Source organism: Ostrea edulis, chromosome 1 (genome assembly GCF_947568905.1).
Source record: "Ostrea edulis chromosome 1, xbOstEdul1.1, whole genome shotgun sequence".
NCBI lineage: Eukaryota > Metazoa > Mollusca > Bivalvia > Ostreida > Ostreidae > Ostrea > Ostrea edulis.
In genome coordinates this window covers 33441308-33466359 of record NC_079164.1, presented here as the reverse complement: position 1 = coordinate 33466359, position 25052 = coordinate 33441308, and the positions used below count along the sequence as shown (strand labels likewise).

Sequence of the window (25052 nt, the reverse complement as noted above, 5' to 3'; positions counted from 1 at the left end):
AAAACGTCGTCGATATGTCTAAATGTCGAATTGAAGGCCACGACAAGAGATTTCTTCTTCTCACGTAGATGTTTTTGAATAAATTCTGCTTCATATGAATATAGAAACAGGTCAGCTAACAAAGGAGCACAATTCGTGCCCATGGGAATTCATACAGACTGTTGGAAGACATGATCACCAAAGACCACGAAGATATTGTCAATGAGGAACTCTAGCATATTTTTTATTTCAACTTCAAAGTACTTGTGCGTGGAATCAAAGTGGTGTTTAACAAAGTAAGTTTTTAGATGACTGATCACTAGATAGGAATATCTTTTTCTTCCATTTTTGTTTAAGAAGGAACTGTCTATGATGTCAAAAAGTCTAGTCTTTAATTTATCGTGAGGAATGGTCGTGTATAGTGTGTGTGAGGATCATCATGATTCGTAAGCAGACACACACTCCGATATCTTTTTGAAATTATGTATATATACATACTGCATCTATATATATATATATATATATATATATATATATATATATATATATATTAATTTCTTGATTTATATCATTAGAAGGCGAATATAACGAACAGTGATCAATCTCATACCTCCTATAAGCAATACAAAATAGAGAGTTGGACAAACACGGACCCCTGGACACACCAGAGGTGGGATCAGGTGTCTAGGAAGAATAAGCATCCCCTGTCGACCGGTCACACCTGCCGTGAGCCCTATATCTTTTGACCTCGATTTCCTAATCTGAATGCAGCGTTCTGATCAAATTGACACCCCTAAAAAACCAATAACTGAACAATATGGATCTTTGTGGACTAAATCAATTTATCAAAATTTAGTTATGTAATAAAGTTGTTAATTTCATAATTCTGTATACCAAACAATATGTTTTCAATTGTTCAAAACAAAACAAAATTCCTCATATTACTGGGTTGATACATTATCTTTCTTTCAAATACAAAGTTGAAAATTTGTAGCAATTAAATCATGTGAAGTTTTGAAATTTGACAGACTTTGGGAAAACTGGAAAACTATTTTTGATCTGTAACTTAGAATAAGAAGTATTCAACCAATAATGCTGAATTAGTAGTGTGAAAGAGTGTGAGATGGTGTGAGAATGTATAAAATGATTAATATGTATCTTCATTACTATTACTGATGATTATGTGAATATGGAAAAAGAATAAATTATAAAAAAAAAATTAATTATGCAAGTGTTCGAAAGATCTTTCCTCTGCTTCTTTGAAACAAAATTCATATTTATATACATATTCTATATTTCAAAATACATGTTATCGATTTCGTGGACTACTAGAATGACTAGACCCCTCTGAAGAACTGTGGCTGCTAAACGGCGTAACTGCAGGAGTGTTTGGAACTTCGTCAACCCGGTGTTCTGACCGATTCCACGGAAAATTTGTTGGATCAAAAACAGGGTCCCTGAGTTCAGTGAGGAATTCGCAGTCATCTGTTTCGTTTTCTAAACCATCTACAGCTTCCTTTAAGTAGCCCAGCCTCGATATCACTGTGAGTCTGCGCTCTAGAGCCGGATCTTCGATAACTTCCGCTTTCTTTGTTTCCTTCGGTTTGCGGGGAGTTTTGGCGTCGCTGGGGTTTGCATGAAGAAGGAGTGGGTATTTGTCCTCGTAGTAAGCTTCCTGCTCCTGAGGAGTTTTGAAAACCTTGGGCTTTAAGTCAATTGTCTGAGTGTATTTGAAAAAAAGGGGGTCTGTATCTGCTAGGGGGTTAGTTGGTCGAACAGCTGGTCTCCGAAGTAATTTGCCTGAATAAGCATTTAGGTCGATAGTCTCTGGGCTGTGTAGTTCTATTCTAGGAATTTGGAACTTCTTTGAGGTAGTTGTCCTGCTAAAGCCGGGTTTTAGGTGCATTGCAGGCAGGGTCTGTTCCCGACGTAGATGGAAATGTAACGGACTGTTCTGTGATCGCTGCGTATTCCGGACTCTCCCGGAAAATAACGAACGCTCTTTCCTTGGCCTGTAAACACTGGAGTCACATTTCAACATGTGGTTGATAAGATGCAGTGTTTCTAAATCTGTAAAGGAAGTTCAAATTTTTTTTAAGGCAATGCATATGAATGGTTTTTTTGACGATTTCCAGAAAAAAGTGCAGCCAAAGATCTCTTGGCCCCACTGATGTCAGAGAACACTATGTCATATATATTTAGAATGTTGCTTTCATTTCAAAATGATGTGCATAAACTGCCATAAAGACAAAGCCCGTTCAACTCAAATCTGTCGCGTAAAAATATCGCACTAGCAACAGATAATGAATAAAACAGTATACCTTGTTTTCAATTAACTAATCATATATGTACAGTATACTTTTCTCAGGTTAATATTCATATATAGACTATTTAAATGTTGAGTTTTTTTCTTCCAATTGTGGATCCGCACGATGATTGTATTGTTTCCGACACTTTAGAATATTATCTGTTGGCATTCTTCTGCACTGAATGCAACCTAGATTACCAGTCGCTATCACTTTGATTAAGGTCTGATATTACATTTGTTGATTAATTCATGACCAATAGAAGAGGAAATTTCTATATACATATATATCTGTTAATAAAGTCATGCTCAATGATAAATAGATTTCTATATCAATGATAAATGTAAATTTCATTAGTTCAATACTTCTAAATACATAAGAATGGTTAGCGTTCGTCTCTCTCTCTCTCTCTCTCTCTCTCTCTCTCTCTCTCTCTCTCTCTCTCTCTCAGTATAGATACGTGTGTGTCCCTTCTCTAGGACAAACAAAAAGGTTTCGCGTAAAAAAGAGTGAAGGTAACGAACAGTGATCAATGCCGCAAATCCTAGTCCCTAGGAAGGAACAGGTAGTCCCTAAGATTTATCTAATATTGGTTGTATCATTAGTCATTTTATTGCTTTATGTAATTTTTGCATTTGACCTTGTAACCACTCTATGAATCCAACACTTAAAGGTATCGGGTTTTGTCGGAATCTAGTGCTACATGTATCTATCTGTCTGTCCGTCTATCTACTTTCTGTCTTTTATCTTTTATCCAAAGGAAAATCATACAGTTTATTGAAGAAACTAGCTTTAGCTTAGAATGTTTGTTCATTTGTGTAGTTTTTACAGGTGATAAGTCGGTCCTGAAAATGGACGGGTTGTCCTGAAAATTTGGCAGTTTTCCTTGTTCTGTCCAGTCATTTTCATGAGATACATAATATATGTTCAAAGCACTTTTCTTCGTTCCCAAGTGTATAATGATACTGGGAAAACAAATATCATTTCTCTTTAGGATTAACCACTTCCATCGTCGGAACCCACGGGTTTCCTCTCCGTTACACTGCATTCAATTGCAGGTGGTATTACGGAGAAAAATCCCTTGGGTTCCGACGATGAACCACTTCATGTCGATTGCTAGTCATTATAGGATTACTAGGAAAGGTCGAAACTGTTAAAAGCTGAGCAGATCTGTTGTGTTCTTAAAAAAAATACTGACAGCTAGCGCATTAATTTTTTTTAAACATCATCTGCATTTAGTCATAAATCAATGCTAACGAATGGTGACAGAAGACAGAAAATAGAAATGACAAGATGGCGCATCCACCGGGTCAAACGCAGATGTCCGTCTATGGAGTTTAATTCTGAATGATGATTGGAAGTATCGGTGTGATAAAATTGGCTCTGCTAAATATATCTTAGTATATGTAATGGTTATTGACGAGAGAGAGAGAGAGAGAGAGAGAGAGAGAGAGAGAGAGAGAGAGAGAAATCTAAATACTTCGAAGGAGGGTGTGAGTGAAAACTTCCGTAAGTTTCTGTCATCTGATATCGATTACACATTAGTGGAAAAAGAAAGTTTTGTGTGGACTTTGGTCTGTGGGAGGTTTTGTGGGGACATTACCTTTGGTCTGTGGGAGGTTTTGTGTGGACATTACTTTTGACCTGTGGGAGGTTTTGTGTGGACATTACTTTTGACCTGTGGGAGGTTTTGTGTGGACATTACTTTTGGTCTGTGGGAGGTTTTGTGTGGACATTACCTTTGGTCTGTGGGAGGTTTTGTGTGGACATTACCTTTGGTCTGTGGGAGGTTTTGTGTGGATATTACTTTTGACCTGTGGGAGGTTTTGTGTGGACATTACTTTTGGTCTGTGGGAGGTTTTGTGTGGACATTACCTTTGGTCTGTGGGAGGTTTTGTGTGGACATTACCTTTGGTCTGTGGGAGGTTTTGTGTGGACATTACTTTTGACCTGTGGGAGGTTTTGTGTGGACATTACCTTTGGTCTGTGGGAGGTTTTATGTGGACATTAACTTTGGTCTGTGGGAGGTTTCTGTGGATTACCTTTAGCCTGTGGAAGGTTTTCTGTACGGTACATTCCTCTAAGTCCTCGGAGCTGGTGGAGAGGTACCTCATAATGTTGTGGAGGGGTTATGGTGGCGTCATGAAGATGTTGGCCTTTCAAAATCAAATTCAAACTTATAATACGAAGTATCTTTTTCATTATTTAAAATCATGAATACTAACTTCAACAACAAGCTTTCAACGTGTACGATAGAAATCGAGTATTGTAGGCACTTACAGTAGACACTCTGAGTTCTTTAGTTTAGTACAATATACACTCTGAGTTATGTAGTTACGTACAATAGATACTCTGAGTTCTGTACAATAAACACTCCGAGTGCTGTAGTTACGTACAATAGACACTCTAAGTTCTGTAGTTTCGTACAATAGACACTCTGAGTGCTGTAGTTACATACAATAGACACTCTGAGTTCTGTAGTTTCGTACAATATACACTCTGAGTGCTGTAGTTTCGTACAATAGACACTCTGAGTGCTGTAGTTACGTACAATAGACACTCTGAGTGCTGTAGTTTCGTACAATAGACACTCTGAGTGCTGTAGTTACGTACAATAGATACTCTGAGTGCTGTAGTTTCGTACAATAGACACTCTGAGTGCTGTAGTTACGTACAATAGACACCCTGAGTTCTGTACAATAGACACTCCGAGTTCTGTACAATAGACAGTATGAGTGCTATAGTTACGTACAATAGACACTCTGTGCTGTAGTTACGTACAATAGACACCCTAAGTTCTGTACAATATACACTGTGAGTTCTGTACAAAAGACACCCTGAGTTCTGTACAATAGACACCCTGAGTTCTGTACAATAGACACTCTGAGTTCTGTAGTTACGTACAATAGACACCCTGAGTTCTGTACAATAGACACCCTGAGTTCTGTACAATAGACACTCTGAGTTCTGTAGTTACGTACAATAGACACTGTGAGTGCTGTAGTTACGTACAATAGACACTGTGAGTGATGTAGTTACGTACAATAGACACTCTGAGTTCTGTAATTTCGTACAATGGACACTGAGTGCTGTGGTTACGTACTTTTTGCTCTAATCTCCATGTGACTTCCGAGTGCAGAACAAAGACTCCGGGTACTGATGGCACTGTTACTTCGAGATTTTTGGAGTTTCGATGTCACATTGTCCTCATAATCAATTCCCTCATCTAGGGGCACATCGACATCCGAGAAATCCGGAGTAAAGTATCCATAATTCATATTGGTTGGCGGATCAAAGAATCAGCAAATAACGATCATCATTTCCGATCCGATATTCATTCCTTTTGCTTCCATAAATCACATTCAAACATCAAATAACGAAAATAAGTTTAAAAAAGAATATATGAATTCTAATCTAAGGGACATCTCATAATCAAAATATCGTTTTGAAAACATTAAGTTTTGACATTTGAGCAGCGACAGCTCCGGATTCTAAATGATAGCTTATAGAAAAAGCCGCGAGGTATCGCATTAAGACAGCCTTTGAAACAATGCAGAGCGGGATATGAATGAAGGCAAATCATCTAACAGATCTGATTAATGCCGTGATTGTTTATTGATCATCAGCCTTGCATGACAGTCGGGCTTTAAATTCAGCAGGTATGCATTGTGAGGAAGAGGATCCTTGGGAGGTTGACTTCCCGTGGGTCGAATCACACAGCCGGGGAAACAATGTTATCAGAGCGTTCGACGTGTTTTACACATACTTTACATTCAAAACAAGTGTGATGTTTTACCGTTGTACCGGCATAAGACTGATCTTGTATACCATCAGCTATAGCTGTGTAGTCGATAAACTTTTCCGCTTTTAACTAAATGATAAAATTTTAATAAATTCTGGAGTTGATACAATCAAATGCTACATATTACATAAGATAGATCCAATATACTTCGAATTATATTCCACGATTTTAATTACAATGCGAGATGTCTGACACTGAGTTTTATTCAATTTCACGATACATGCAACATTCGTAGTTTCTAATTCTGTTTTAAGTTTTATCCTCTACTATGTCGTCTTGGCACTCGTTGATGTAGAGTTCGTAACCTTGCAAAATGTATCGCATTATGTAGGCAAATAGCTGTGTCCAACACTTTTGAACTTCCGGTATGAACTCCTCACCAATGGCACTCTCCCATACTTCGAGAAGCGCTTTTGTAAACACATTGAAATGAGACACATGAAATCCCGGAAATGTTGCGTGCTTGGCACCTAGCATTAGCAAAACTTGCTGAAAGTCTGATTTTTGTTCGTCGAGATTTTCCACCAAATAGTCGATGATTTGCATAAATCGAGTCACGTGATCAATGAAAATTGGATGATGCAGTAGTTCATGTTCTTCCATGTCACTAGAAGATAAAAAGAAGAAAGGAAATGAAATGCAATATTACACTATGCACGTTATGCCATATCGTTGTTGAGATGTTTTGATTTGATCTTTAACGGGAGATGGATCATTATAATTGTAAATACATGTATCGTCGACTGACCAGTTTCGGTGACCTAAGTGATAAACCGCGATTTTCTCATTAATCACTTGGATTAGATAAATAAATTACACACCTACCTTTAAAGTAATTAAATTCCTTTACTTTCATCCAAAAATTCCAAATTCATTGGTACGTTAATTGAATATATTTTCGTAACAAAAACATAAAACGTATATACAGGAGGAATCAATGAATAAAATAACATAGTGTAGAATTCTAGACTTTTGGTATACTTTATATTAATTTGAAGGTTTGCTTGAAAAAGTAATAAGTAAATGGGCTTATTTTTGGGGTGCTCGTGTTGATTGTTTGCATACTCTCCTTCTAGTAGTTCATTTTCGGAAAAAAATTGAAGACGTACTCTATATATGTTTGCAAACACTACGGCGAAATTTATGACGCAAATTACACCCGGAAACGACAACGCGCACACGTAAACAAAAGGTCACCGATTCTGGTCAGTCACCGAAACATGCTCCAGAATATTATCTCATATCATATTTTAGATATTTTTGTTTTTATTTTGCGATACGAGACCGTATTCCTGAATATATATCCTCTAGTAATGCGTTTTAACGATTCCCCGATGCATTTTACAGTCATAATACCTTATGCATTAAACATGACAAACTGTAGACTTTTTCTCTCTATCTCCCTCGACCTTTAAGACTGAGCTGAAATCGATTCCGATGAAAGCAATTTTAGTACGTATTTCCAGTATATTCCATTATACTAATTGCAATTAATCCATGAACAAAAACAAAACAAAAATCGAACCTCTTTCCTAGCACACTTAGAGAGTATTGATAAAAAGTTATTTATCATTTGAGGTGTTTTGGTGTGTTAAATGAGGTACTAGCTTAAACCTTACATAATTGCTCCCAGAGTTCGCAGTGGAGTTTGAATATCTTCCTATGTATACAATGCAGCTCAAAAAAGAAAAATGAGAATGAATCATTCCTGTAGGCATATTAACCCCGGCAAAAGTATTTACTTATCATTAATCAATTTCGCATAGCCATAAAAATTAAATATCTTTCTTGCCTGAAATCGATATTCTATGTCAATTTTCTGACATCATCTATTCATTACGTAAGTTTCCAGAGAGAAAGTCCACAAAAATTCCATTACAATTACGGCCTATTATCCACCCATGCAGTGAGATATTTTGATAAAATGATTGTTTCATACAACTAGCTGAGACAGGAAGTGTTCCATCGCCTCCAGACAATTTTCATCTTCGTCCAATTTTCTTCTGCAATTGTTCGATAAAGTGTTCGAAATTTTGAAGTTTTCTAAGATGGCATTTCCGGGTGTTTTTTTGCAGCAAGAACAGTGAAATTAGAGTCTCGTTTGGCAACAAGAACATTTCGCTTGGATACCCAGAGAATAGTGATTTTAAGTATTTACATGAAATGGATTTTTACAATACTAATATTCTTTTTTAAAAAAAAAACAACTTTATTTCAAGTGAGCATGTCAAAGAGAAATGCATGTTTTATTTGTAAGATTATAACTATAAGATATGACTACGCTTAAAAAGGCAGTACCACTTTTTCTAGATCAGATATTTCTTTCCTGTTTAAATTTCAATAAAAGACAAAAATATTGACAATAGTACCTGAATAAAGGAAATGTGTATTTTAATTTTGGCTCCACGAGGAAAATTTTCAGAAACACCTTTGTCCCAATATCCGCCATATCATTTGCCAAGATTGGCCACGTGCTTCGTATCGTGTCTATCTGTGTGTCTGTGAAATCGAAGGTTTCACTTTCAATCTCTTCATTTTCAATTACGTCTGTTGATTTGCTGACGTCACATCCCATTAGAGCTGACAGGGATCAAATTTTCATGATTTCTATTAAATAGAAGAAAGTGATCATAAAAAATTAATAGTGAATAAAATCTTTAATCAAACGAACTAACAAATGTTTCTAATAATGGGACACAATCAATCTGAGTCATATATTTGAACTTATATACTGTTGAATGAGTAGGAACTTTCAAATCCTTTCTACATATTCACCGCGTTAGTAGGTATATCCGGCGCCTTATCAGTTAAAACTTACAAACTCCTACACACCGAATAAACAAATATACTCATTGGGATAAAAATTCGTGATTTCATTCGTGAAAACTTAATTTAATGGTTGTCAATGTCACAAAATCAAATTGTTTCGTCGATTTCATTTATGATTATTCATCTTCTACGGAAGCCTGATGGGCTCCTTTTTGAGAAAGAAGAAAATTTACACATTATAACGAGTTAGTATCTCGTTACAGTAAGTTAATCATCTCGTTATAACGAGTTCATCATCTCTTTATAAGAAGATAATTATCTCCTTATAGCGATTTAGGAGCTCGTGATATATGGAGCACCAAATTAACATAAACTCAAATAATTGAAGATATCATCAATTCAATTATTGCTCTCTTTAATTGAATTAATGCACGCATTAAATCAACATTGCTCCCATCAAAAAAATTAATGCGCACTTCAATTCAATTATTGCTCTCATCAATTGAATTAATGCGCGCATCAATTGAATTAATGAGAGCAATAATAGATTTGATGCGCGCATTAATTCAGTTATTGCTCTCTTCAATTCAATTGATGAGAGCATCAATTTCGTACAAATATTGCTCGCAATGATTAATTTAGAGCTCGATATAAATATTTTGATGATCTCTCTAATTCAATCGAAGATATCTTTAATTATTTACAATGCTTTTGTATAAAGAATTAATGTTCGCATCAATTCTTTTAAAGAGAGCAACAATTCAATTAAAGAGATCATTAATTCAATTGTGGATACGTTGAATTGAAGATATCTTTAATTATAAAATTGCTCTCTCTAAAAGAATTATTGCTCTCTTCAAATGAATTAAAGATATCATTAATTCAGTTGAAGAGAGCAATAATTGATTATCTATTCGTTTGTCTCTACTGCAAGAATACATAGCATGTTGCAAATTGTAGACATTGCATACTGAGAATATTCCATAGACCCACAGTATGATCACAAGGTCTACACGTCTCCACTCTTGTTGGACTTTGCGATATTTTCTACAGCTGTCCGATTTACTGTGATAACAAATTACATGTATAATATTGTTGCATTTTGTCCCAAGATTGTCGAGTTTTCATGTTTTTACTTCCACGGTCGAAAAGTATTCGATTTTTGACCATTCGTTTACTATATATGGTAATTTATTTTCGGACATCATCGACATACTAGTAGTCTGAAAATATATAGTAAACGGAATTCTAAGTGATTATATGGAAACTTACCAAGGCCGAATCAGTGGTATTCCTGAACTTAATATGTAATTTTTCAAATTTAAATTGATAAGTTGTAATTTGATTATAAATCTTAAATTCTGTAATTTTAGATTTCCAAAGAAGATGTCTAGTAGTCTTTACACAGAAACCTTCGACCACTAAACTTGAGGACAAGTCGAAAGTCGTGATACGGTATTTGGGTATGTTATGAACGTAGTCCAATGTCAGAAACTTCGTGAAAAAGGCAAGTGACGTAAGGTGGAACAACACATCGTCATAACGGCTGACTTCCTTTATAAAACTTGAATGAAAATATAGATATCAGCAACATATATGTAAATTCCTTTTAAACCTAATCGCCTAGACTGGTAGCTCAGTAGCTGATTTGTAGATCGCAGGTTTGAGTCTAGCAGGAGTTTTTATTTTTATCTATTTTTTTTTTAACTTTTCAATTCTAAAAGTATCCTGTAAATATTCTCCATATTCTATCCATATCAGATTTCACAGGTGTGTTAATCCTCATTAATTGTCATTGCAAAGTGGAAGTAGCTAACTTGTGGCAAAGTTTGTTTATCTGTCTGCTAGTTTGCTTTATTTCTGTTGCCTTTTTTTCTCCTCAGAAATTCATCTTGCGGAGGGTTGGATATTCAAAGCGAGGTTTTTCAAAACTGGATTAACTTGAAAATCATACAAAAAAGTAATTATGCAAAAAGTATTATTCTTGAGCTACGACGCAAAGCATATTTTATTTCATCATAATTATTATAGATTTGAAAAGATTCGGAATGCAGCGGTAAAATCTCTATGATATAGTCATTAAAATCCCCCAGGCGTAATCCAACATGGCGCGAATTGCAAGCCTTGTTTTCAGTAAAGTAGGATATATTATTTATATTCACTAATTAAGATAGGAAAATATCGGTGGTCAGGACAGGAATTGTGCATTTCCCTCCCAGTATTACTGATATCGACATAAAGGTTCCACAGAGAAGTCTGAAGGAATATCAGACACACGGTTCTATCTGTATACGGCACATCCATATTGCATGCTGTTTGAAATAAGAAGTAAACTCCGAATAAAATACGTTCATACAGACAAAGTAAAGGTATGGTGGATTACTCTTTCAAGCCGTGTCCTCTTTCAGATTAATAATAAACAATATCTATATACTCAGATTACTCCCAATATCTATAGACTTGTTTTTTTTACAAATAGAAAGACAGATAGAAAAACCAACCATAATGTCTATTGTAAATGCCACAAATTTTATGTTCAGTTCCGGTACCTATAACTGTTTGCCTTTACCTACTGTAAAAACACACAGTTCCCCTTTTAAGAATAAAACTGGTCATTTAATGGAATTTACAACATACATGCATATGAAGTATAAACTAATAAACGATAAATTGCATTATCTCATTTGTACATAACAACAACAAGTCTGTTATCAGGCATATCATGACAAGTAACCCTCTACATAGATAACAGTAAGGTATATACAACTGTTAAACCCTCTATATAGATAACAGTGAAATATATACAACTGTTAAACCCTCTATATAAATAACAGTGAAATATATACAACTGTTAAACCCTCTATATAGATAACAGTGAAATATATACAACTGTTAAACCCTCTATATAGATAACAGTGAAATATATACAACTGTTAAACCCTCTATATAGATAACAGTAAGATATATACAACTGTTAAACCCTCTATATAGACAACAGTAAGATATATACAACTGTTAAACCCTCTATATAGATAACAGTAAGATATATACAACTGTTAAACCCTCTATATAGATAACAGTAAAATATATACATTTGTTAAACCCTCTATATAGATAACAGTAAAATATATACAACTGTTAAACCCTCTATATAGATAACAGTAAAATATATACACCTGTTAAACCCTCTATATAAATAACAGTAAGATATATACAACTGTTAAACCCTCTATATAGATAACAGTAAAATATATACAATTGCTAAACCCTCTATATAGATAACAGTAAGATACATACAGCTGTTAAACCCTCTATATAGATAACAGTAAAATATATACAACTGTTAAACCCTCTATATAGATAACAATGAAATATATACAACTGTTAAACCCTCTATATAAATAACAGTAAGATATATACAACTGTTAAACCCTCTATATAGATAACAATGAAATATATACAACTGTTAAACCCTCTATATAAATAACAGTAAGGTATATACAACTGTTAAACCCTCTATATAGATAACAGTAAAATATATACAACTGTTAAACCCTCTATATAGATAACAACTGTTAAAAAGAACTGTTAAACCCTCTATATAAATAGCAACTGTTAAACCCTCTATATAGATAACAGTAAACATATGCAACAGAAGGGAAGAGTGGAGGTAAACATCAATATATTGTACACGTATAATGTGCTAGTGTTGTGGACAAAACGAAAGCAATTAAGTTTGTTGTTTGATTTCAATTCGATGTTGTTGAATGTGCTCTGTTGTTGGTAACGGTCCGTGTTATTTAGCTGGTATGGACCCTGGGCGCCAAATGAAACTCTTGCGATTTTGTGCTTGAAATCCAGTTTTATGTGGACAAAAGTCAGTTTTGTTCAACAAAAATGAGTTCAGATTAGCATAACAAATCACAAAAATGAATACTGTTATACAAAATTATCGTTCAATGGACAAAAGTCACTTTTGTCATGACAAAATTCATTTTTGCAGTCAATATTCAATTTTGTATCAACAGTTATGCAAATTAGTTTAATTTAGAATTGTAAACTAATTTGTAAACAAAACTGAGAATTATTCTGACAAAAGTAAATTTTGTAAGACAAAATTGAATTTTGTGAGACGAAATTTAATTCTGTCATAACAAAATGACTTTTGTCTCACAAAAATATGTTTTTATGCCCAAAATTTTTTTTGTGAAAAAAGCTTTATTCCTGAACACCAAGCAGTCAAACCCACATCGGTCACACTTCTTTTACCTCCCGTGGGACACAATGCCAATATTTTCGCATAACTCATCAAAGTGCATGACCTTACGTGACCTATCGAGGACCAATGGGAATCGCCGAAAGTATTCCCGGAACTCTAAGCGTCAGCAGTAAAAGTGTGTGTATTGTGCCACTATCAAAGATCAGGGTTACAGGGCTCTGTCGTCAAAAACTTCACTTGAACAGTACAGCTATGCTCTAGAGTGCCTAAACTTTCACCAAACAGACACATCATTTGCAGAAATTGTTGAGTATGGCGGAAAACATCAATCAATCAATCATTTGCATGCAGCCTTTGTACGAATAAATTAAATCGGGAATGCAAACTCAACGCGTTAATGGTCACGAAAGTGGACCAGATGAAGGAGGAAAGAGATAGTTTGTTAGGTATGTTTATATTTTGAATAAAATTAATTTCAAAACAAACTGACAAAGAAATTGTAAAGCATCTCGCTGAAAGCTTCGTAACTTTTCTAACTTAACGTAGTCAAAATCTTCGCTTCGAAAGCCATGTTTTTCTGTGCTCACGAACACTGGAAATACTAAGGGGGCTTTTTCACTTGTTGAATATCGCAATAAGGAATGGCAATGCGACCAATCGCATAAAGAAGCCGAGACACACCTTCCGGCGACAATATCGGCGTTGTGTCCCACGTGAGGTAAAAGAAGCGCGACCGACCGTGGGTTTACGACGATGGCAGTCCAACTGTTTGCATGATTATAATAAGCAATGAGCTCTCTCGGCGGTCGGCTGCGGCAAAATGTTTAAGCTAGACATACCTACTCGACCGGCGTCGAAGGGGAAAAACACTTTAATTATGATTTAACTCCTTTCAATTATTTTTTTTTCATGGCTGTCACCTTACGAAAAAAAAGTCCAGAAACTGACAATTTTTCTAAGTCCAAGGGCAATAACTTAGTGGAATGAAATTCACGACCCCTGTGTTTAGGGTTCAGGTCCCATGATCGGGCTAATTTGGTCATATATTGAAATTGAATTATATCTTAGAAAATCGCCTTCTTTAATTTTGAACATCAAGGAGGCAAAATATGTGCATGATTATGATGATTACCCAGTCTTCTAGTAAAATTGTGACCTCTGGGTTCAGGTCACAGGGTGACATCAAGTTGGTCATATACGAGTATTGAAAATGGATTGTATCATAGAAAACCTTCTTCAATTTTGGACATTAAAGAGGCAAACTGTTTGCATGCATTGAGTAGTCTACTAAAATTGTGAACTTTAGGACTCCTGGGTTCAAGTTCTATGATTATTACATAGGCAAACAAGCATGGAGATTTCTACTAAATATTTCTAGAGAAAACTGTTTGGATCCTTTGGTAAATCACCCGATATGTTAGAAATGTTTGTCATAAATTTTGTTTTTAAATTTCATACACAAGAGTCTTGACCTTTGGAAAATAAGATGCATGGTACTCAGGTGAGCGTTAAGGCCCATGGACCCCTTCTTTATAGAAAGAGCTAAGTATCCTTCAAGACAATGACCAGGGATCATTGATGGCCATAGCCGGCTTGCTGAATCGATTTACAAATCACCCCACTTCTATGAATGGCTCTCAGTCCGACATAAGTGTTATGATTCTAAGAATTTTTATGGATATTGTCAGTTAAAGGAATAAGTATACCATCGTTTTCGATGGCGTATAAAGTTATTGAAGATCTTGTTGCTATAGCAATAGATTCTCAACAACAAGCAAAAACGAACATTTAGCTTGATAATTATCGTCAGTTAAGACACGTGAGTTAGCGTTTTATGATCGTTGCCCTTATGGCATACAAATATTTTAATATTGCTAACATACTGCGTATGGATTATAAAACTTCTATGGACGGCAATATACATGCTCAGCCGTGTCTAGGTATCAAAAACGAATTATCTCTGTTCATGATTGAATTTTCTTAAGTAACAATCTAATATGAGAGAGAACATTCAGATATACTTACCCTCTGAGGACATCTGAGCACTATAAACAGTAAAAGATACATCCAAAGAATGTGATTAGAAAACCTCTCTGAGAGATCGATCCATACCTAACACATCTTACTTACTTTGCAAGGCGTATTGTTTTTTCATTCGACGTTGTGTGTTACCGATCGCGAATTTCAAAACTGTTCACACGGTTGAAATCAAATCCAGCGGCTTTCTAAATCGCCTCTGCAGCAATACATGCTGAGCGCTCATGTTTGACGTTTTCCAGTTCTACTAGCAAAATCAATTTTCATTTGTTTGATTATAGTATTTTGTCCGCCTTATGATCGATTATGCGAATAACAGGTGATAATTTTTGTCGCTCCTTCTAAACATCTACAAATATCATATACCGTATTAGCAAATACTGAACATGCTGCATAGTAGTGCGTGTACTCTCTGGCATTACTGTCTGTAAACTGCACTTGATCCCCACTAGTAAGTAATTTTCATTCGTATCGAAGCGACACCTGCTGTCAGTTGCGTGAGAAATTAGATCTTTATGTATGCTATGCGCGTCATCGAAGGAGAGTTCTTTATTGTTTCCACACCATATATGACTTGGGAGGTTATAATATGTATGTATTTCTAATGCACTCACTCGTCAGAAAATTACTCACCGATCTCTTGCAGCAAAATCTAAAGGACGGGTTATTTTTTGGGTTTAAGAGTCATCGAAACTTCAAACTTTTTTCGGAATTTTGGTTTATATGTTCAAACTTTACAGGCATGTTGTTTTTGGCTTGATTGTTTTTCCGTCTTTCCGACTTATCAAAGTAAGTTCTATTCTAGGTAAAAATTTAAACGGTTTTTACGTCTCTTGTGCCGGTGTAATATTTAGTGAGGACCCCCCCCCCCCCCCCCCCCCCAAGCGAGACTTTCCCTCGGAAGACTGGCTGCATAGTGAGACTTCCCCTCGGAAGACTGGCTGCATAGTGAGACTTTCCCTCGGAAGACTGGCTGCATAGTGAGACTTCCCCTCGGAAGACTGGCTGCATAGTGAGACTTTCCCTCGGAAGACTGGCTGCATAGTGAGACTTCCCCTCGGAAGACTGGCTGCATAGTGAGACTTTCCCTCGGAAGACTGGCTGCATAGTGAGACTTCCCCAGGGGAAAGCCTAGCTATATAGTCGTGAGACCTCCTCCCAAACTATACCAATAGCGAGCTTCCCTCTTATGTGTTTGGTCTTGATTTAATTTTGAAGTTTCCACCGGAAGACTGGCTATAGCATTTAGTGTATGCAAGTAATACAAATTAACAGTAATATTCAATCAATTCAGTCATCTGTAGCACTATTACGAAACAAAATGGCATTTGCTAAAAAAAAATCACTTAGGTCACATAATATTCTTTCACACTTTTGTACTGATTAAATTGACTGATTTAAACATACATGGTTTATGATAATATATTTTTTAGAAATATATACTTCTCTGATAACCGAGTAAAATGTTCATTTCAAAATAAAATGGAACTCATCTCCGATGTCATTATGAGCACATAGCGTGGGACCTTGTGATATTCCTGTGACGACCAACTTCGATATTTAACCTATGATTAGAAATTCTAAACTTAGTTATTTGTTTTCCATATTTGAAATCAATTGCTTTTGTCAAGTATGAATGCAAACCAAATCCCCCATCAACAACATATTGAAAAAAAAACCCCGTGATTCCATAGAAAAGATGTTTTGTGTATGTACATCAAAATATCCTTTGTTGTGTAATATTGTATTAAGAATTAAGATGTTTGTTGTGTAACATTGTGTAATATTGTATATAGAATTAAGATGTTTGTTGTGTAACATTGTATATAGAATTAAGATGTTTGTTGTGTAACATTGTACATAGAATTAAGATGTTTGTTGTGTGATATTGTATATAGAATTAAGATATTTGTTGTGTAATATTGTATATAGAATTAAGATATTTGTTGTGTAATATTGTATATAGAATTAAGATGTTTGTTGTGTAATATTGTATAATATTGTATATAGAATTAAGATGTTTGTTGTGTAATATTGTATATAGAATTAAGATATTTGTTGTGTGATATTGTATATAGAATTAAGATATTTGTTGTGTAATATTGTATATAGAATTAAGATGTTTGTTGTGTAATATTGTATATGTTGTGTAATATTGTATATAGAATTAAGATGTTTGTTGTGTAATATTGTATATAAAATTAAGATGTTTGTTGTGTAACATTGTATATAGAATTAAGATGTTTGTTGTGTAATATTGTATATAGAATTAAGATGTTTGTTGTGTAATATTGTATATAGAATTAAGATGTTTGTTGTGTAATATTGTATATAGAATCAAGATTACTTTGGTCGATATTATCACATCAGTTATACTCAACTTCAATCAGTATTTTAAAAAATTTAATGAATCATTGAATTAATGTGTGCTATAATTGAACTAAAGCGAGCTATAATTGATTGAGTTAGAGACATCTATCATATGATAAATCGAGTACTTTTAACTGATTAAGAGAGTTTATAACTGAAGTACAAGTGATAGACGATTAATCAAATAGTGAATAGAGGTTAACTTGAATTTTCAACTTATGTCGTAAATACCCTTCTGGATTCTCCATTATCCTAAATTCTACTAAAGTAATATTAAATGACCAGGCATAAAGTAGATTTTCCAGAGGGGGTTCTACTGAGGGGGTCTCCTCTATCACACCAGGGGTTTCGTCCCAGCCCCACCAGGGGCTTGTTCCAGCCCCACCAGGGCTTAGCCATGGACACACTGTAGGCATTACGGCGGACTGCCTCTGAGGATTGGTCCGCTCCCCCACCCCTCTTAAGCTAAAACCATGCAACCACCCCTGATTGCACGCCATGATAGAATGATCACACTCCTTTAATTCCGGATATTATTTAGTAAAGGTGGGAAGCCTCACTGTAAAGGGGGAAGATTGGCTATATAGTGAGACTTCCCCCGGGAGAAGGCTAGCTCACTATATAGACAAACTTCCGAGGGAAAGTCTCACTATATAGCCAAACCTCCGGGGGAATTTAGCCAGTTTTCCGGGGGAAGTCTCACTTTATAATACCGGTAATATGCAAGTGTATGATAACAAATTGAACTTTTTTCTGCACACAGTTGCGTATAATCCGAGATTCCTCTTACTCTCTTACCCCCCCCCCCTCCCGCTTTTATATTGCGACACGTGCGAAGGGGGAGGGGGGTCAGAGCGGACTCCAATATTGAAAATGGGAATTCAACGACACCAGCTGATCTCGCTGCTTTGCATACCTTTTAGAACTTTATTTCGTGGATCTACCTTCTGAGAGCGGGGGATTCAATTATGGGATGACTATTCTACAAGTTAATCCTAATTATTTTGTGTATTTGTTTGCTGACATCATTTGCATGAGAAGGAGGCGATCTCAGACAAAGTTATGTTTCATTTGTCGGTGTTGGGGCCGTTTAAACGGCAATAGTATAGTATAAGTCGTGATTAGATTGTGAATGCGTGAAAAAAAGTTATAAAAGATAGGCAAAGCAGCGACGCCAGCTGGTGTCGCTGAATTTCCACTTTTCAATATGGGATCCGCTCTGACTCTGCCCAGCAAAAGCGGGAATAATCTTGAGTCAGAGGAATTTCCGATTATGTTCCAACACAATAGATCCAATAAATAAATAAACATCAAATATAAGTGAGAACAACAAAAAAATAGCCACTTAGTTGTTTTCTTCAACGTTGGCGTCAATGTAATTGTTTAGTATGGTATTATAAACCGAACCATTGCTGAAATTCAATTTTTTTCTTTATCAATAAAATCGCGCATATCAGACTTGAATACAATTTGTGTGAGCGTTGATACATGTATATATAATCTTTTTACGAACATTTACACAAGAGTAACGAGTAAACAAATACCGTATAGTGGGTTTTTTCCGCGGATGTAAAATTTAGCGATTTTCTAGCTTATGGGTATACAAATAATTTTAGCGGAATATAATTTGGCGGACATGAGGTTCCCAAACATGGAAATTAACAAGTATTATGAGAGTATTGCATGGCAATACATAGTCCCCTAACGGTCGCAAAAATTGCTGGACCGCAACAATATTCAAAGTTCATTATGTAGGTTAGGGAACCAGGATAAGAATTGTTTGAAATCAATTACTAATCAGGTACAAATACTAAACCAGGAAAAAAGACAAATTTATAATTCGGTTTAGGTCTTTAACCAAGTCAATGAACTGTGAAATGTAGGTGATCATGAATAATTTAGCTACAATGTTGTATTACTATGCTAGAAGTTTTAATGAGTGTAGCCAATTAAGAACCTTGGATGTAAACTTTAAGCTGCTGTGGATGTGACTCCACTAGTTCTTATCAAATTTATAGAAGCAAACTAAAAATGTACCAATTATGAAATGAACATCTGCAAGCACAAAAAAAAAAAAAGTCCGAAAACTGAAAATTCACACATTTTTGGAAGTCCAAGGGCCAAAACTCAGAAAAAAATCACAAACTTCAAACTTGATATGTAACATGTTATGGCAAAGCAATATAACAAATATCAAATGAATATCGACAAGCACAACAACAAAAACCCAGTCCGAAATCTGATAATTCACGCTATTTTTCTATGTCCAAGGGCCATAACTTAGTGAAAAATTAATGGACGGAAACAAAATTCAAACTTGATCTGTATCTTGTTATGGCAAAGCAATCTATCAAATATCAAATGAATATCTACAAGCACAACAAAAAATAATCTGGAAAACTGATAATTCATGCGATTTTTCTGAGTCCAAGAGCCATAATTTAGTAAAAAAAAAAAAAAAACAAAAACAAAAAAAAAAACGGACCGAGACGAAATTCGAACTTAATTTGTAACTTGCTGTGGGAAAGCAATGTACCAAGTATGAAATAAACATCTGCTAGAACAGAGAAAAAAAAGTGCGGAAAACTGATTTGCAGGACAGACAGACGGACGGAGCGCAAACCTAAAGACCCCTTTCGGTTTCGGTAGGGGGCTAATAAGCATCATTGTGTTCATAACTTATACTGTCGTAAGAAACAACTGACCTAAAAATCCAGTAGCTTATTTACCTCCAATGTTGAAGAGTGCTACGTGAACCTTTGACATAAAGATAAATGTCATACAAAGTTATTTTTCTTGTGAAAATACATATTACTATTGCAGACATATTTGGGTTCAAATTTAGCTATCGAAAATTAGCGGTATGACACCCAGAACGCTAAAATAAGCCAAAATTCTCACCCCGCGGTGGGAAAAAAAACTATTCGGTTTTACTTGAAAATCTGTGACTTTTCAAATGGACGTTTCGAGCATACACATTGATATACAGTTTACTCTGTATTTATTGAAATTCAGGGGACCGACATGAATTGTTCATTATATCCAAAGTTCAATATAACCAATGTTACATGTACTGGAGATTTATTTTTTACTTCAATATAACAGATAGTTCAAAATAAGTGACTTAAATATAAACGTAGTAGACTACATACATAAATATCGCGATTAGTCAACAATATCAATTAATTTGTTGACTTTGTCGATCATTGTGCTAGCGTTAGAATGATTACGAAATGGTAGTGATCTAGGTAAGAACTAGTACCACTGTGTAAGAATGTGGACATTATCATTGAGCCGCTCCTGTCAAAGAAACGGAGGACTAATGAAATATACAGTATACTTACTTTACTCATCCTCGGTGGGACATAAGGCACCAACAAACTTCCTCCATTTGTCCCTGTCCTTTACCAAGTGCTGAGCCTGCCCCCAGGTGTAACCTTCCTCTTGAAGTTCCGCTTGGATGGTTCTCCTCCAGGTGGTTCGAGGTCTTCCTGGCTTTCGTTTCCCTGGTGATGTCCAGTGCAAGGCAGTTTTTGGAATCTTCTCACTGGGCATTCTCAGAACATGATCTAGCCATCTACACAGTATAATATGCTTTAAATGTAGGATCTCTGTATGATGGTTTAGTACTTGTAAAATATATTTTTTAAAAGTACTACACCAGGATACAGATGTTATATAGGACTGTTATATTACTGATTTAAATGCAAAAATTCACCCTCATTTTGATCCCCTTGGCGACATTCAGGTCGAAAAACCTGAAAACAACAACAAAAACTATTCTACATAGTCCTGTAATAGTTACTGAACAACTGAAAGTTAAATACCAATTATCCTATATCATCTACACCTGACAATACTGTAATAGTTACTGAACCACTGAAAGTTAAATACCACTTATCCTATAGCATCCACCACTACATCAGATTATACTATACTGTAATAGTTACTGAACCACTCAAAGTTAAATACCACTTATCCTATGTACAACAGACTACACTATACTGAATTATACTACAGAAATAAAGTACCCATTTTCGTATATGTTGCAGGATAATCTCCGAGGCCAAGTACAAGTAATGTTGGTTTGAAATATAAAAACCGAGGCATTAGCCGAGGTTTTTATATTTCAAACATTTTATGTTATCCTGCATTATCCACGAAAGTAAGAACTTTATATCTGTTTTACTTCCGTTCAAAAATATACAGTTGATCGTTTCCCTACAGGCTACAGCTACGAATTAGGTCACTTCGTGACGTCATGACAGCTTCCGAAACGGAATACCTGGGGGTTTTTCTTACTGACGAAAAAAGTGAGACAGTAGGTATTATTTCAAGTATTTAGTTTGATGTTGACGGATTATATCAACATTGATATACAATCCAACAAAACGACACATACTTGAGAGGTGGTCAACTTCGCATTGTTTGTTTACATGTGTATCGATCTCGGAATGTAAAAACCGACGGGATATTGCGGAAGAGCCATAGCACATACTCACCTATAACATTTAACGAATGTTTGAAGGCAATACGTAACGTCTATCAGGTCGAAGACGTGAAATCGATATGGTCTCAATAACTATAACGTTTTAAACCCATGTATTTATCCTCGTCCGCCAGAAGGCGGGCGATTATATGTTATGGTTTTAGAAAAACGACTGTGATATACTGCGGGTCTACACTATGAAATAATAAAGTTCATTACCGTATATACTCGCCTATAAATCGGATTTTGGGGAGTTAAATTTTTGGTCCAAAACTGTATATGTCCGACTTTTAGTAGTGCCCTAAGAAGATTAGTATTTTTCTGGATGGCATAATGTATAGCCTAGTATTTTTTAAACAACAAAAACATGTACGAAAATAAACAAAATAGTAACCGTTTAATTTGCTGAGAATAAAAAGTGAAATATCCTAGTATTTTTTAAACAACAAAAACATGTACAAAAATAAACAAAATAGTAACCGTTTAATTTGCTGAGAATAAAAAGTGAAATATCGATGCCATATCCCAAAACATTATTGGAACACGAAATTGATTTGTTGGGGGAAAATATCAAATATCGGCGCATTTCTCATTTGAAACACAGGTAAAACATTAGAGCATTGATTTGAAATTTCAACCAATTCTTGAAAAAAAATAAGTTAGACCGACTTGTAAATGGGTCAATGGCAATTCCCTCCAAAATAACCTAAAGACTATATACAACCGACTTATAGGTTTATATGTGAGTATATACGGTATATATATATCCAAAGTCATCATTATCATATGATTATTTTATTGATTTGAAATACTGTTTTTACAAATATATATCTTATCACGATTTTAACATTAATAATTTTCGGTGTCCGGGATCTATTAACTCATATTCTTTGTGGTATTTATGAGATTGGTCACAGTTTCTTTTCTTCAGTTTTTCACCTTGCATAGTTTTGATAGTTACCAAGTAGTTGCAGCCGAATTTGATGCTTGCATCAATAAATTTTCTTGTTTTTCTGGTGGAACTTTGATATGTATCAATGTTCTCATAATCTGTTGATGACGTAACGTATAAGAAAATAATAGAAGCGGCATTTCTTTCATCCCTGCCGTAACCGTGGTGCCCTCGGACGATAGCATATACGTGAGTGTTTTTGCAGCTAATGCGCATGCTTGGGCGCCATAGTGTGGTATTCTGGGATTCGTATAGAACAGTAGTCTCGTATTTTATTTTAGTTTTAAATCCCTGATAATAAAAACATTTTTACACACGTAATATCACGTTTGTAATACCGATAAATGAAATTCCCAAACATCACTTGCAGAAAATATAAGTCTTTAAAAATCTATAAATTCTAAGTAATTTAAGTTACTATGCTAGAAATTTCATAATTAAACATTTCTTACGACTTCTACTTGCATAGTAGATAATAGATATGGCGCTAGCACCATGATCTTTTTTAAAAGATAAGCTAGCACATTATTACACCATGATATATTGTATAACAAACATTCATAAGCGAATTTCCAGAATAAAACCTGTTCGATGAGAATTATATTCACGGCTGTGCAATATCTAATGACAATATATTACGTTTTATAACTGATTTCACTGCGATATAACTCTTTCAAGCTCCATTGTGTTAATTTCCCCTCATACTACATTAGCATGTTAATTTCTCACTTGCATGCAAATCAGCAGCTTGTCAGGATGTCAGTGGGCGGGGACTCTGGAAAATAACATGGAATGACATGTGTATTTCAATTTCTATTAAGCAGTATTTTTAATATGTCGACTTTATATGTTCAGTACTATCTAGTTTGTTGGGTGTGTGAGGTGATTAACTACAATGGAAAACGTGATAATTTATGCAAAGTGCTTCCCCGTTATGCTAATTATCACGTTTTCCATTGTGGTTAATCATCTTACACATCCAATGAACAAGATAGTGATTCCTTATAATCAAGCAAGGTGACTGGACAACGGGGTACATTGTGTTTGCGATTTGAGAATAAAAGCAGCATCCAACTGTATAAATGATATTGCTCAACAAGGAAAGTAAACTGGGCTGGATTGAACTGAGATATGATCATGATTTATATATCCATCAACATTAATCTCCCTTGTTAATAGCGACCGATTTTCTATCCCTGCCAGGCTCACTTCCATTTCTATTACTCAAAAAATGAATATAGTGGGAGAGATGAAAGACAGAAAACGGTCACCATCTTAAGTTTGGTACCATAGGCAATGATTCATAAAGAATTCAGAACAGAAATTGATTTTTACGATATGAGATTTGATTTTCTCCCTCTGATTATGCTTCCGAATAGGCATTTATTTGGATAATCGATTTGGTGCTATTGAATCAGAATGACTGTAACCTGCAATAAGTATTCTCTTAATGATTGATTCTGATACCATTTCTGATCGGCATTAGGATCCGGAAGTAGTCGAGGCAGTTCCGCTTTGTGTCTGAGATTAACCATGCATGTGCATGAAATTAACAATTTCCGTGGGTGGGCTGAGAGCATATGTAGACTGAGAGCATAAACGAAAGAGATTATGGGAATTAATTGAAAATCTGTAAATCGCTGTGTTATCTGGAACTGTAAATCTAAATAGTATCGCTCAATAACAGCCAGACATTTATTTGTAAAACCTATCAAATCAAATCAAATCAAATATAAAACGTACATGTCATCTAGTACTTTCTGCCAATACGCAGGTCTAGAGATAGGAGCTCTTCCGTGTAGGAGGTGCATTTAGTGGTAGTTGAATGCCTAAGTGAGACAGAGACCTACAGTCAGTGAAGAAGACTGTAAAAATTATGTAAAGCGGCTTCTGTTTTAGATGTAAAAGTAACAAATATAAAATATAGCCTACTATAGAAAGAAATGGTTTTTCTAAAAACAATGATATATTTGCTACTAATATGTTAGATATGATATGTATGAGCAATGAAATAACGTGACATAATAAGCGTTTTATAATACTCAGTTTGTTTTTGAAGTCGGACATACAATGAACATGAACTATTTACCGCCTTGGGCGCTAGGGGTCATTTCAAGTGTTTATTAACT

General features: G+C 35.2%; 1 protein-coding gene across 1 annotated transcript; it reads right to left on the bottom strand.

Annotated features, from left to right (window-relative positions):
* Window positions 1–801: 801 nt before the first annotated feature.
* Window positions 802–15545, bottom strand: LOC125659468 (uncharacterized). The gene is made up of 4 exons (XM_056146136.1): window positions 15206–15545; window positions 5389–8694; window positions 4328–4441; window positions 802–2049 (listed from the first exon to the last, which is right to left on the bottom strand). The coding sequence occupies exons 2-4, from the start codon at window positions 5561–5563 to the stop codon at window positions 1289–1291; spliced, it is 1050 nt and encodes a 349-aa protein (XP_056002111.1). The 5' UTR covers window positions 5564–8694; window positions 15206–15545; the 3' UTR covers window positions 802–1288.
* Between the last annotated feature and the right edge of the window lie 9507 nt (window positions 15546–25052).